The following is a 15,283-nucleotide window of genomic DNA, read 5'->3' as shown; positions in this document are numbered from 1 at the left end:
GGGTGAAAAACTTACAGCAGTCTCATGTACAAATATATACACTTTCCACCCACTTTAACACAGTGCTATAATGTAAATGGTCTCAGTGTCACTCTCACAGACAAAATGCCATTTACTGATCAAATCACGTGACTTTAAATGTATATTGTTTTTCCCTCAATTTTTAAAATGTAATTAGCCTTTCATTCACTAGGTGTTTGGTGGAAATGACACACACAAGTGTCATAAATTTTTATAGAATCATAGAATGGTTTGGGTTTGAAGGGACCTTAAAGATCATCTAGTTCCAGCCCCCCTACATGGTCAGGGACACCTCCCACCAGACCAGGTTGCTCAAAGCCCCATCCAACCTGGCCTTGAACATGTCCAGGGAGGGGGCAGCCACAACTTCCTTGGGCAACCTGTGCCAGTGTCTCACCACCTTCACACTAAAGAATTTCTTCCTAATGTCACCTAAATCTACCCTCTTCCAGCTTCAAACCACTATCCCTTGTCCTATTACTACAGACCACTGCAAAAAGTCCCTCCTCAGCTTTACTTTAGACCCCCTTCAGGTACTGGAAGGCTGCTATAAGGTCTCTCCAGAGCCTTCTCTTCTCCAGGCTGATGAACCCAAATGCTTTCAGACTTCCTTCATATAAGAAGTGCTCTAGTTAGTAGTGAAGTCTGCTCAGCAGTGCAGAGCAGCTGTTGGATCGACTCCAGAAAAACTCCAGGTCCCAAATGACAGCAAGTGGCATTGCTCAGACATACAGAAAGTCACTGTATGACAGTTCATCTGGCATAGCAAGTCTTAAGATTTGAAATCTTACAAAACCCTTTCATCCACTTCACTTCCTTTTGCATTAATTTTTCCTAGCTTGATGAAGGAAAAGTTAGAAATCTTGTCACACATCGGGTTGATTTCACAGGAAATTATCATTTACAAATGTGGAGCCAAACTCATTTTGAGACTGGTAATTGATTTCCAGCAAGTTTTACACCAGATTGACTGTCCAGAGCACTTCAACTACCCTGAATTTCACAACAGCAGGTTTCAGCAAATACAAAGAAAGCAATGTGAGTAGTACCAAGAAATACTTTTATTATATTTATAGGCACTGAATGCCCCTGGGAAGTTGTTTGGAATGTTTTACCATTTGCAGAGTTCAATCAGAAAAGCAAGCAAAGGCAAGCAAAGTGGAAAAAGTGATTTAGATAAAATCAGCCCTAAAATAATCCCAAAATTCACACTTGGTAGGCAGTGAAACAGTTGCTTCACTCAGCTAAGACTGTGAAAAACATGAAAGAATAATCAGAAACATACTGGTTGTTCCAGAAAGAACCTGCTGCAAGCAGCCTAAAACATAGTCCTTCAAGATGTGGTCTTACTGAAGTAAATTAATGCCTACTAGTATATGTGAAATGAATGTAAAGTACACAAAAAATCACACATATGTGTTTTCAAATTCATGTCCCTGAACACTTGCATGTTTGGTCAATTATTCTAGCTTATGAAGATGCTGTTTCTGTACCAAGACATATCACTGATGCCCCAAAATGCCAAAACATAATGGCCACGATAAAATAAGTTTAATAATTAATTTCATGGTGCTCTCTTCCCATTCTGAATACTCTCACCCATTTATAGATTGTGCTATTGTTAGATGTTATGAACTTCAAGAAAGTTTTAGAGAACAAATATATCCTCTTACAGAAAGAGCTAATGCATTCCCCTGCACACACAAAGCAGTGGTACTATTTTGTTCATACATGCTTTTTTTCAGTGAGAAAATGGGCCACATCTTTGAATCATATTTGCTTTGTCTGCCTAGTAGAAAAAAAACCATATCCCTCCCAGGAACATTTACAGTCAGTATGATTTTGATATAGAAGGCTATTTTAAACATTCAGTTTTCATTCCTTAACACTAAAATAGCTTGCAACAAAGGAATAGAAAAGAGAAAGTCAGTATCAACCCAACACCTCCTCTGGAGCACCCACCTGTCAGGAGAACAAAAAGGGAAGATACAGAGACAAGGCTGACCGTGTAGTCCCATTGCTCAAGGCAGGCAGAGCTCCTGTCCTTGAACTCGGGATTTAGCTGGGGAACCTCCCCAGTGCAGAAGGAGTTAAAACAAGACTAATATGCAGCAAATTTAACTCCAGCAAAAGCTGGAGGAGGATCATTGTACTCCAGGTGTAGTTGTGCTGGTATGCCGCATAGAAACCAAGTGGCCCATAGCACTATTTTTGCTCTCGTGCTTTTCCCTTCAGCCTCCTTCCTTCACCCTTTCTACCAGCCCCCAAAGACATGTAGACCTGTAAGATGATCCAGACTGCCTTACAATTTCAGCCAACTGCTACACCAATCTGTAAAATACAGTAGCTTTTCTGCATCACATCCTTGTCATTATTTTGCTGTTTATTCTGTTTAGCATTTCACGAAGACAATTTCTGACTCTAGCCAAGATCCACTGCACCAGAGTGCTCCTCAAATACCATCACCCTATTGTTTCCTACCATGGATATCCAGCTCTTACCTGTACATGAATAATCATCAATGCGTATGTATCCTGTCCTGCAGATGCACATGAAGGATCCGGGTGTGTTCACGCACACGGTGTTCTCCCGGCAGTAGTGTCGCCCCTCAGCACACTCATCAATATCTGTGAAGAAGACAAAGAGCAACAAAGGTCAAATCAGGTGGTGTTCCTCACAATTTCTCTATACTCTGTTATTCACTGTGAGGAGGTTAGATGAAGAAGTCCCTTGTGGAGCAATGCATTTTGGAGAGATTTTTTTACCTTCTCCTTTAAGAGAACTTCTTGTGGCGTTCAAACGTGAGAAGCAGTATGAGCTTTATGTGAACATCTGTTAGTGAAGTTACAAAGGAGATTACACTGGCTTACATCTTTCCAAAGTCCTTTTGAAGTACCTATGATGTTATTCCTATGATTTAAATAAGAACCAAAAAAAAAACAAACCAAAAACAAAAACAAAACCCAACAAAAAACCCAACAAAAAACCCCAGCAGATTAATTGCCTCAGCAGTGCAATGCCATCCATCACTACCTGAACAATCACTGGAGTTATCAGCATACAAACACACTACTATATGCAAGCCATATGCCTTTGATCTAACAAGTACAGCTGTTTGGGAAGGAACTGTGAGGAACACAGTAAGATCTGAAAAGACACGAGAAATAATAATAAGTTTCTCTTAGAACCCCAGAATATTTAATAACTGGTTTAAATATATAAAAAATACGTATCTATATCCATATCTATCTACATACATATATATATATAGATACATATACACACACCATATCTGACAGGAACTTGGAGGAATCTGCTTTATATAAAGACCTGCTCTGACAGAAAATAATTCGCAACTTGATAAAGTGCTTGTTGGGGTGGAATATTTGCTGCACTATAAAGCACTACAGAAAACTCCAGACATAAATCACTTCAGGTGTGGACTTCAAAACCTGATTGGTTTTGTTACTCCCTTAGGTTGCAAAATTAGATATATTTGTTGTAGCAGGTTATACTTTAATGGTAAGACAGAGAAAACACCATAAATAACAGAAAAACTTCTGTACACTATTAATATGTCACAATGAAGAAAAGTTATATTAATTTGGAAATTACTAGTAACATGATGTTACTGTAATGCTAATGATAAAGAGAGTATTACTGAGATGTGTATATATAATTACATTGTCGTGCAGTGTGCCACTGAACTTTTTGACATCCTAAAGTGTGCTAAAAATCAAAAGGGTAGATTGTTGGCTTGTTTTGTTGATTTTTTCCTGTTCATTGGTTTTGATTTCAATTATGTTTACAGCTTTCAGACTTGAAAGTAAAGCATCTGGATGGACAAGAGTGTTACATTCCAGAGTATAATGATAGTTCTAAACCATGGATTGGGTATGTAAGATCAAACCATGGTTACCTTCTTAATGGTGTGATATAAATAGATTTAATATCCTAGATTTAATTTCTGGTTAGGTCATATGCTTATTTCACTATTCATCCTCTCTTCCCAGTGAATTTCTTTGAATCAATAGCTACTGACCAACCATTCTCATTTGGGGGTTTTTCCCCCTTTACATTCCCAGAAGAAAATTTGCATTCCAGTACAAAATAATGTAGCACTGATTAGTGATTCTGTAGTCATTTCCTAGTTTCACTCAGTTTCGAAAAAAAGTTTCTGTTTTAACCAGTTTTTCTGCCTGGTACAACTGTTCTGATGGATTCTGCTGGAGAAGCTGAGGGCCTTTTGTTTCAAACCATGAAGGTATCAGCTGCAAATGCTCAGGGTGTTGAGCCCTGTCTGCTTTGCACAACCTCATCTCCTAAGAGTTTCACAGCCAATACATTTGAGCTGATTTCCTACCTTTCCCTATAAGCTCCACAGACATGAAAGAATTATACCTCTGTTTGGGTGCTGGTTTGAAAAAGCTAATTTTGTAACTTTCATGAACACATGAACACAAATAAATGTGCAATACAGTGAGCACACTTGGGCTAAGGACAAGAAGCTTGGGCTAAGAACAAGTCCCCCATGAAATTCTAAAAAAAGAAAAAGAAAAAGAGGAAAAAAAAAAAAGAAAAAAAAAAAAGGTGAAGTTATCACAAGACTTCCACAGAAAAGTGGGAAAAGTGGCAAATTGTGCAGACCTCCTGCTGCACAGGTGTTCTGAAGAAAGATAAATGTGCAGCTCACAAAACCAGGCAGCAGTTAGAGCATATGCCCCCACTACTAACACAAACCATGCAACTTGTGTCTTTCATAATTTCAGTTCACAACTCCATATTAACTTAATGGTGTTGATTTGTATTTAAGTAACAACATCAGTCTTTGAGTAATTAGAGGCCTTATGTTCTTGGCATCAACAGACTGCCAAGGAGCTGGCTTTGGCACCCTCAGAAAATTCTCCATAAAGATCCAAAGCCTCAAAAACATTACATAGAACTTTCTGAAAAGAATATTAATTATTGCTTTGGCAGGTAAATAGCCACAGGAGACCCCAAACGCTAAAGGTTTTCATTTTGCAATCCAAAACTTAAAGCCAGAGCTACTTCGATTAAAAATTTCTAATCAGAAGTGTTCTAAATAAAAGCTTTCGTTTTGCCAACATACTCCATATTGAGGCTTTGCAAAATGTTTTCTTTGTAACTGCTTGTTCTATTTTTTAAAATGCTACAACAGTTAACTTTGAAATGTTTAATTTGAATAAATCTGATTTTTTTTTCCATTGACTTGCAAAGATATTGCCCACATTTTTTAAATGCTCACTGAAAAACAAAACTCTTTCCCACCCAGATCTCTAAAAAGCCTAAGAAATGCAAATGAAATTCTAATTATTGCTACTATCTCAGTATTATAGTTCATTGGCACATAAAGACCTCAATCAGGTCTCAAAACTCCACTGCACTATGCCATGGACACAGGGCTGGTAAGAAGCTGCTTTTACAAACAGTTTGCAACTTTAGCACTAAATTACATCACCATGGGACAAAAAGAGTAATTAGGACAAAAACGATGAAGTAACAAATGGCAACCAGTCACACAAAGTGTGAGATTCCATCCCCCCTTTAGCACTCCACATGGAAGCTTCACATACATGAGGTTAAGGTATTACAGATCAAGGAAGACTGAACTGGGGCAGGGAAAGAGCCCAACATCTGTTCTCTTTCAAGCTACCAAAATAAAAGCCTTTTCATCCTGCTTACTGGTTGAAACACTGATGTAGCCTTTTAGTCACCTTTAGACACAAATGCACCAAGTACAACAGAAAACCTGATGCATTTCATTATCCCAGAAAGCCTGCAACATCTATCTTAATTTTCCCCTGCCAAAAAGCCTAGTTAGCATATTAATGCACATTAATGTCTTACTGTTCAGCCAGCAAGATGCTGAAGTCAGTCAGCTCAATAGGATGAATGCACCACTCCAATGGCTCTACACATCCAACAATACAGACTTGTGTGCTCAAAGCCTGTGATGTGGTAGCTGAGCCACCAGCTGTGATGTTCTGACAACAGTGTAGTCATGGAGATCATCAACCTGCTCTATTCCCAGTGGAAGAGATGAAAGAGACATCTCTGGGAAAATTGGTTAGTGCAAAAGTGTTTGGAATCTGCACTTCAATGATTTATTTAGACTTGAAAAACATTTTAAAAATGCCTTTCTTTACCCCCCCTAAGCACTCAAACAAAATTTATGCAAAATATCTAACCCAGGAAAAGTTTCCCTGTATCCCTTCCTCCTGTACTCTATGAATTTGGTTCCCCAGAAAAAAATTCCCATTTAAGTTTTGCAATCCCATTAACAGGGGTGGAACTTGACCTGCCACCTATAAATCATTGTTGACCAAAGCTTCAGGCTAACAAACAAAGTCTCTCCTTTGGCCTCGCTATCCATCATTGCCTTTACCTACCACAAAAGCCTGCCAGAACAAATGAGTCTAGTAGTAAGTCAGTAAATCTGGGGTGTAAAGACAGGAAAATATTTCCAGAACTGAGGATCCTTTATGGATAGTGTCCTGCCTCCAGCCATTTCCTTTAAAACTCCCTAGTATCAGGCATCAGTGATCTCTGGTCACACTTTTAGAGGCATGTGGTGGGCAGGCAGAAAAGCACTTAAGCCTAAGGAACCCAAACTGACCTCATGAACCAAATACAAGAACATAACCCATGTACTGAGTTAAAATGTACAAAAATAACCTCAGGCATATACACAGACACAGGAGAAAAGATAAAATAACCTTCCACCATCCCCACCATGCTGCTCCCAGCAAAGAACCTGGACCAACTCACAGCAGCAATCCGTATGGAGGGTGGGAGGAAATGGGCAGCTCCTTGTGTCTATTGATTTTCTTGAATTATTCATGGACCTTAGGAGAAACTGGGTGAGTTGGATTATAAGTGTTAGCACTGTTGTAATTGAACTAATAAGAGGTTGTTGTATCTTGACTAGACTGCTAAAGGATCAATTACATTAAAAAGAAATTCTAATTACTGGATCCTCACACAGGTGTGTTCTTTCCTTGCCCATAATTAAACTGCACAGATAACATTTATAAAAATTTTACACATCTTGGTGCTTTTCCCTTCATGTTATTTTACGTCTCTGATCCTTGTTTAAGTTCATGATTTCTCTGTCCACACAGCCTAATATGGGGCTTTTAGGAGAGAAAATACACTTAAAATAAAGGCGAAGTCATTCAAGGTCTACGTTCCCTGACAGAAGTTCTAGACAGATTTGAAAGGACACAATACAACATTACACCAATTCTGAAATATAATTTATAACAAAGAGTTGTTTTTATTTCAACTTGCCCCAGTTTTTGGAAAGGAAGACAGACTGTTGAGATAAAACTGTCCTTGTTAAACAGCAGCAGGAGATACTCTTCAACAGCTACCACTTCAAGTGAGACTCGTGGAAGAAAATAAAAATCTTCATCTCGATCTCATGAAAACATCACTGGATTCCACATATACTATGTAGTTTAAAAAATATATATATCACATGGAAAAATTTTTAAAACAAATAATGTCTACCATCATGTAATGCTTTGCTTGGCAAACTGCATCTTCTTGCTATTTAATATCTTATCATTAATTTATATGGCAGTGTATACATGATGTAGCAAGTAATTATATATAGTTATCTGTCAGATATGAAAGCATCCTGGGGGGGCATTTCCTTAGGCACCAAATTACTAGTCTGATGAAGCTGCATACTGAGAATAAAAAGGATGTTGTATACGATTAATTAGTAGATTCTAAATATCAGAACAACTTACTGAGACTCCAGTTCATGATCCACCCCCCTTCAGCATTGCATTTGGTTAGAAAAAGGTCTTTAATTTAAACTGCAAATTTTTTTTCTTTTTTTAAAGGATGACAGCTTCTCATCATTTTGAACTATGAATGTCAAGAATTCAGAAATACTTGCCACTGTTAGTGGTTTTGTTTTACCCTATTTTATAGAGGAATAACAAGCATTAATGTTATTAGTATTAGCATTAATAATATTAGCAATACATACATAGATGATATATATATATTAGATTCTCTGCAAGAAGAAACAGCACAGATTGTACTTCTCAGTTTGTATTTTAAAACTCCTTATTTGAAAACAGATGCATACATAACAGGATAGTACCTGAAAAACTGTGTTAAGGCCCCTGTAAGTTGGATTGTATTGGGAGCTTGGGGGTGGTGTAAAGGATGTAGCATATTTCCACAAACTACCCAGTAGATTACCTCCTGTTCTACAGAACTGCTGGTATCACAGCCATATCACATTAGTTAATGTCCCACAAAATCACAGGAAGTCAGGGGTTGGAAGGGACCCAGAGCAGGGTCACCTACAGGAGGTCACATAGGAACACGTCCAGGTGAGTTCTGAATGTCTCCAGAGAAGGAGACTCCACAACATCCTTGGGCAGCCTGTGCCAGTGCTCTGTCACCCTCACAGTGAAAAAATTTCTCCTCATGTTTATATGGAACCTCCTATGCTGAAGCTTCCATCCATTGCCTCTTGTCTATCACTGGGTATAACTGGGAAGAGACTGGCACCATCTTCCTGGCGATGCATCATCCCCCACAACAGATGCAGTCACTGTGGCTGCTATTGCCCTGCACTCTTTATGAAAGAACATCTATTTTAAATTTAAGCTGGCTTAAATGCTGGTTTTCTGTGTCTTTGTTACAGCTCTTGAGGATCCAGCCTCTACATATCAAAAGTTGTGTTAGATTTTTAGCCTGAGGTTTTAAGTTATGAAAGGAAACCAACCAGCTGGCTTTGGGTACTTTTCATGGAGTAACAGCATCTGATTCTTTCAGTAGTCACCTCCCAGCTACTAAGGAAAACTGGAGATTTAGGAAAACAATAACAAAATTAAGGCTTTGGTTTCTTTTCTCCTTTGCTTTGAGGTTGTAGATTTAAGCAACTTGTGAAAAAAATTTCATCTTAATTTCTCATTTTAAAACAAAATGCAACATGTTGTGATTTTATTGATGGTGGAAAAAGGCTGCTGTCAGTACAAGAAAGCATTTCTTTACCAGCCACTGGTAGCACAGAAGACTTTGGAGGAGTTTCAAAGAGGCTGCTTTTGTATGATTAGTTTCAGGTCTTTTTTCTTCTTTATTTATTTATTTATTTATTGTAATAACATCACTGTCAGTCTTGACTATGGGTGGATGATAGAATCAGTCTGAACATACTTCCTGGAGAAGTAATTAAAATCAAATAGCACTGAATCACATCCTTCAATTTATATACGTACAAACCCTTCCACTGCTACAGGCAATGGGACTGTCTGCAACCCAGTATGTGGCACACATTATGAACTGGTGTCAGGGACATTACTTGTACACTGTAAGTTAGGAATAAGCTTTACTATCCTCCTGAATAAGAGCTGTGGCAGACAAAAAGGATTTGGCCCACTCTGACACAGTGACACATTAGAACTGGCCTGATAATTCTTCATATTTAGATTTCTCAAAAATATAATGATGGAAGATGACACAGCCTGAGAAAAAAATTAATAATTGATAATATAGTAATACTGTTTAATTTTGATGTTTTCTTTTAATATTAATAATGTTTAATTACTTTTTAGTAGAGGCTAGGGAATAACATTCTGCCCTCCTGGAGTGAAAGTTTTTCTTTCTGCTTGATTAGTTTTCCAGCCCAACCCAAAATGACAAGGTAATGATTCAAACACTGCCAGTTGATGGAGATGGAAATCTTTATTTCTTAGCTATATGGAATACTGTTGCCACATGTCACTTCCAAAAAAGAATTTATGTATCATAGAGCCATAGAATGATGAATCATAGTATGAAGAGTGAAGCTTGGGTAACCTTCCCAGTTTCACAAAACTGACAGAACTTCAGAGCTCCAAAGACAGACTCACCCAAAGAATTTGGTACGTGCCACAGAGAGAGCAAAGCTAACAAATAGTCCAATATTGGTTATGAAAGACCCGGGGGACTTAACATATTTGAATATTCTGGGCTTCATTTCCATTACAGAGGTCTCTAACCTATGCTTTTCTCAATATTACACTTTGCAAAAGAAAAAAAATGTGTTGTTGATTACTGTTCTTAGACAATATGATGCAACACATACACTATTATAATTTGATTATCACCTTTTAATTTTCGTAAGAACTTTACTACAACCTGTAGAAGCTAAACTCATTCTAAAAATGTCCTTTATTTTTGTAATCCAGTAGTTGGAAGCACCAAGATTAACATTAATAATAGATTGTACAGATTAGGTAAGTGAAGAAATGCATTTTTTTTCTTTTGTTTTGGGGAAGAGCATTGAATAAGGCATTAGCATTTTACTCAAACACAGGGATAAATCAGTAAAACTTTCCAAGCAGAATGGGAACGTACAACTCTGAGATAACATTGGACCTCTAATGAGATCCAACCAAAAGGCACTTCTGATGTGCTTCAGACATCTATTCTGGAAAGAGACAATTCATCCTCTTAAGACTGCCTACTTCCCTCCACTGACAATGACTGAAATCAAGCCAACTTATTAAACAGCAGATTTCTAAACTGAAGGCATTTTCCCTTCTAGGGACAATCATCAGTGAAGCTGATGCAATTCTCAAATGTAGGCAGTCACTCACTCCCTGGTCTCATTTCAGCTGCTGCGCTGGAAACTGGGACAAACATGGTAACAGCTGAGTAACCAGGAGAGTTATTGGGGAAAAAGGACAAATTAAGATAAAAAAGAAAAATGGTTTCACAAAATAATTATTTAAGACTAAGAAATTACCCCAAATTCTTGTGTACTGTGCAGCTAGTACAACTAAATTCCCAAACACCAGACAATAAACATTATAGTCTACACAACTATAACATACATTTGTGATGTATGGAGGATTGACTCTGGCAATTCAGCACCCACCTGCTGCTCCAGGAGAGCAAAAGTGAGAAAAAAACCTCATGGGTCAAGATAAAGATCATATAATAAATGAAGGGGGGGAAAAAGTGATTCAAAGGCAACCACTCTCCTTCTCCCACCAGCAGACTGACTTCCAGTCAATCCTTGAGCAACAGCCACCTTGGAGAGAGCACCCTTGTTTTTACTGCTGGCCATGACACCAGATGGTCTGGGATATCCCTTGGGTCAGCCAGGAGCAGCTGTCCCAGCTGTGTCCCCACAGCAAGGTCTTGCTTACCCCCAGCCCACTGGCTGCAGGAGAAGGGAGAGGCAGGGGCAGCCTCACCATCGTCCAAGCACTGTTCAGCAGTAGCTAAAACATCCCTGATCTCATCACAAAGAAAAAACACAGCAGCACACAGGCTTCTCTGAGGAAAATTAACTCCACCTTAGACAAAATCAGCACCTGATGTAAACAGCCCCCCTGCAGCAGACTAAATTTTCTTCATAAAAAAGTAAATAACCTGTTTTCCTCAGATCATGTTTAATCCTGGTGCTTACAACAGATTAGTGCATTCTCCTGCCTTCTTTCTTCAGCGTACTCTCCTCTCAATTAAACCAGCAATCTCTGGCAAAAAATCTGAAGTGAGATCAGATTTTGCACAGAGATAGTTGATCATTATTATTAAATCAGAAACTCAGACTATCAAGTTTTGTCTCCAAAGGGTAGAAGTAACATCTCCCAAAAACATGTTCTGAGGACTGGCTAAAATGTCATGGAAACATCTTAGCTTCAAGGATCTGAGAATGACACCTAAACCTGCCACCAGCAGACTACTGACAAACCCATATTATTTGAAATATGGATATACTTCACTCCTCTTGATGCATCAGAATATCCTGATAGCCGATAGTCACAAATTTCATCCTTAAAAAACTTTTTCAGCTCAACTCCCCACCACAAATGTAGTGGGCATCGAACACTATTTGAAATATGCCCCAGGGGGCTACCTTAAGTTTGAGAGCATTGAAGGTGTTCCTTTGGGAAAAACTAATTACACTATGCCAGAACATCTGTGTTTGTAAAATGTTGCTGTTAGGTACACTATGCACCAAGGATACTACATAAAAAAGCACCTAAACCTGGGCAGAACTGTATAATCCATATCCAGCCTGCCCACAAGGTGCCTCAAATTTCACAATAGCCTGAGATAGAAAATACATGTCAGAGCACTTGAAATAAGGCTTACAGCATGTAAATGAAGAAATCTCAGCTCTTTAGGTATTGCTTTTAACAGTCCTCCAAGGGAAAGCTAAATGTGACATAAATATTAACAAATATTATTATTATAAAACAGAAAGGTATTCACCATAACAGTATCTAGAGATATCACACAGATTTGGAAAAGCACCAATTCTTTCTAGGACAGAAGCCAAACTCTTCTGTCATTCAGATGAAATTTATGCAGCTTTTCCAGACCTGCACTGATCCCACTTTTGAATATTTTTATTTTTGTTCTTCTGCCTTCCGGAGAAGTTCTGCCACTGGGACCATCATTACTTCTGTTTATTCTTTGAATTTTTGCAGTGCTGAGGCACGAATCAGGATTGTATTTAATGAAATTTTGCTCTAACACAGAGTCAGTGACAGCTAATTTTTCAGTACATCTGAAGTTTGTGAAGTAAGAATACAGAACCAGATATCATATCCAGGGGCTCCAGCCATTACAAAAACCCTTTGCTGAAAGGCTTTTTGTTAATTCTACAGTTCCACACTTGGCATTGCTCTTAAGTAAAGCCACAATGGCACAGTGAAAAAAGCCCTTGTGCTGAGAAAGGGAGGTTGGGACCATTTCAGCCTTTCAAGATGAAAGAAAGGACACTGAAAGGACTTGGTGATCCACTGTTGCTATTGTGCCCTTTGCTATTGTATTGTTTAATATTAAGGTAAGAGTTAAGGTAAAACTTCATTGCTTATAGAGACATTTGGGATGGAAGAGAGGGATCCAATAGTAAAAGCAAACCTCTGAAAAATTATAGGTATTTCAGTGCCCTGCCCCTTCTCTTCCACAAAAACAATCCCAACATTTCAATCTGTGACCTTATTTTCCCTCTTCCACACTCGGTCAGGGAAGGCAGCCAAGTGGACTCATCTGCCAAGAGTGCAGAGTTCAAGTGTGCTGCCTACCCTGCAGCTATGGCATATGACTGGCAGCAAAGCCAGGCTGCTTTGCCTCCTGAAACTCAGCACTGAAAACTCAGTTTCACCCTTGGCTGGGAGAACCTCATCTGGCAGGGACCCAATCTGAAGAGTATTGCTCCCATCTTCCTAATGGGATTTACTCCTGCTGCCTTCAATGTGAGCAAGTGTTCCTGGATAAGGCCCTAAATCACACACTTTCTTGAGAGCTAATTTAATGCAGCTGAACATAGTAATAGGATTATTATTTTTATATAAACAGTGTCCCAATGTTTTATTCAGTTACACAATTTTTTTGAAAGCACTTAACCAGATTGATAATAACTATCCTGAAACAATGTTATTTGCCCATACAGAAGCAATAATGCCAATAAATCTTCTCAGAAAGTCATCCTACTGAATTCAGGTGCTGCACAAACTGATAAATCCACTTATACTACAAATGAATCAGTCTCACATATGATAATCTACTGTGTCCCCATCTAAACATTTCACCAGCAATGCTGATTAAAAACCTTCTTTTGTTTTTTTGCTTATGATATGCCTTGCAAGTTCCAAACATAGCAACAGACTCTCATTTGAGTGATGTGGAGATCCCTGAGAACACACAACTTGGTTTTCTGCTTTCATTCAGCAGAGTAACAACAGAGCTGTGGGGAAAAAAAGAAATTAAAAAACCAGCTTCTTAAAGTACCAGCTTGCACCGTAACTTCATTGCTTCAGTGGCCCCCTCAAAAAAGAAATGGCTGATGGGTTCCCAGAAACACAGCATAGTCCCCAGAGACTGTAAGTTGGGATAAATGTGGCTGATGCTGCAACACAGAACTATCTACACAGCAGGTCCTGATGTCAGATGCCCACTGGGACAAGATGAGCACCAAGGGTTTTGGTTTTGCATGATTTTTAGCTCAGTTTCTCAAAGCAGGCTGCCATAAGAAGGCTTACCATAAACATAAAGCAGAGTTATGCAAAGCTGAATTAATTTCCTCCTTTCCTGAAAACAGTAATGAATTCTCAAATCTAAATCTACAGATGAGCATTCCCACAGACATTAATGCATCTATTAACTTAAGTAAGCTGCAGGCATTAACTTATTCAGAGTTCAGCCAACAGAAAAGTCTTAAAAGGCTTTGATTCATCCCTTTTAATAGTGAATGACAGGCCAGACAATAATTCCAGTATCAGGTGAGACTTCAGAGTTCCTTAGACTCTACTCACAGATGCTTCACTTCAGCAGGCTAAATCCAAACCAAGCTGGTTACTAGTCAAAGGCCATCCTGGTACCAAAATGAAAGCTATAGGATAAAAATGGCCCTATAGTATACTAGTATTCTTTCCTATTTTTTTTTTTTTTTTTTTTTTTTTTTTTACAAAACCAGGGTTTTCATGAGGAAGAGCAACAGTAAACACAAAAGCCAAGAGACTGTGCAGAGGACTTTGTCTCTAATTGTTGGAGTGGGGGTGGGTTTGTTTTGCAGGATTACACTAGACTGTAAAAACACCAATCATAGAGGCTTCTCTTCTGAGTCAGTAGCTTGTTGCTCCCTGATACCAAAAGAGCAGCTGAAATAATAAATTTTTACTCAGTATGATTAACAATACTAGTATCTAGTCTCTAGCATTTACTTACTTCCAGGGGAGAGAGAATGGAACAGGGCAGAGAATGGAACTAAATGTTATACTAATATGCTATTCAAATGGTTGCCTATTAGACTGCCTGAATATCTGAATATTCAGAATCTGAAATTTTCCTATGGAAGCAGGTTTCTAATTCAAGACCTCAGCCACACTAACTCGCCACCGCACCACTGACCAGATTTTTTTTTTTTTTAAGAATCTAATTGTAGAGATAATTAATTTAGTTGATTAATCTGCTGCATAATTCATTGCATTTAATAGACCTATCCCTCTGACAACTCATGAATCAATACATAGTAATTTATAAAGTGGAGCTAAGCATCTCTATGAGCTGCTACCTTCACAGTAGGCATTGTCCTCCCGAAGGGCTCGGAAGCCATCCCGGCAGCTACAGACAGCTCTGTCATCCAGGTTTCTGCAGACAGAATGCTCCATACAGTTATGTCCTTCAGAGCAAAAGTCATGGCCTGTAAAGAAACAAATATGATTGAGGGTTAGAAAGAATCCAGGGATAATGAAACCTCCCTACCCAAGACAGT

At 38.6% G+C, this 15,283-nt stretch overlaps 1 protein-coding gene across 1 annotated transcript in view; it reads right to left on the bottom strand.

The window, feature by feature from the left end:
• The window catches only part of NELL2 (neural EGFL like 2), a 148,656-nt gene that overhangs the window by 68,952 nt on the left and 64,421 nt on the right, over window positions 1-15,283 (bottom strand). The window contains exons 12-13 of the mRNA XM_071733559.1: window positions 15,083-15,211; window positions 2,523-2,648 (exon numbers count right to left, since the gene is read on the bottom strand). Of these exons, the coding sequence (XP_071589660.1) occupies window positions 2,523-2,648; window positions 15,083-15,211 (255 nt within the window). The remainder of the gene's footprint in view (window positions 1-2,522; window positions 2,649-15,082; window positions 15,212-15,283) is intronic.

Source organism: Heliangelus exortis, chromosome 1 (assembly GCF_036169615.1).
Source record: "Heliangelus exortis chromosome 1, bHelExo1.hap1, whole genome shotgun sequence".
Taxonomy (NCBI): Eukaryota; Metazoa; Chordata; class Aves; order Apodiformes; family Trochilidae; genus Heliangelus; species Heliangelus exortis.
The sequence above is the reverse complement of the archived record's forward strand: the minus strand, read 5'-3'. Positions and strand labels throughout refer to the sequence as shown.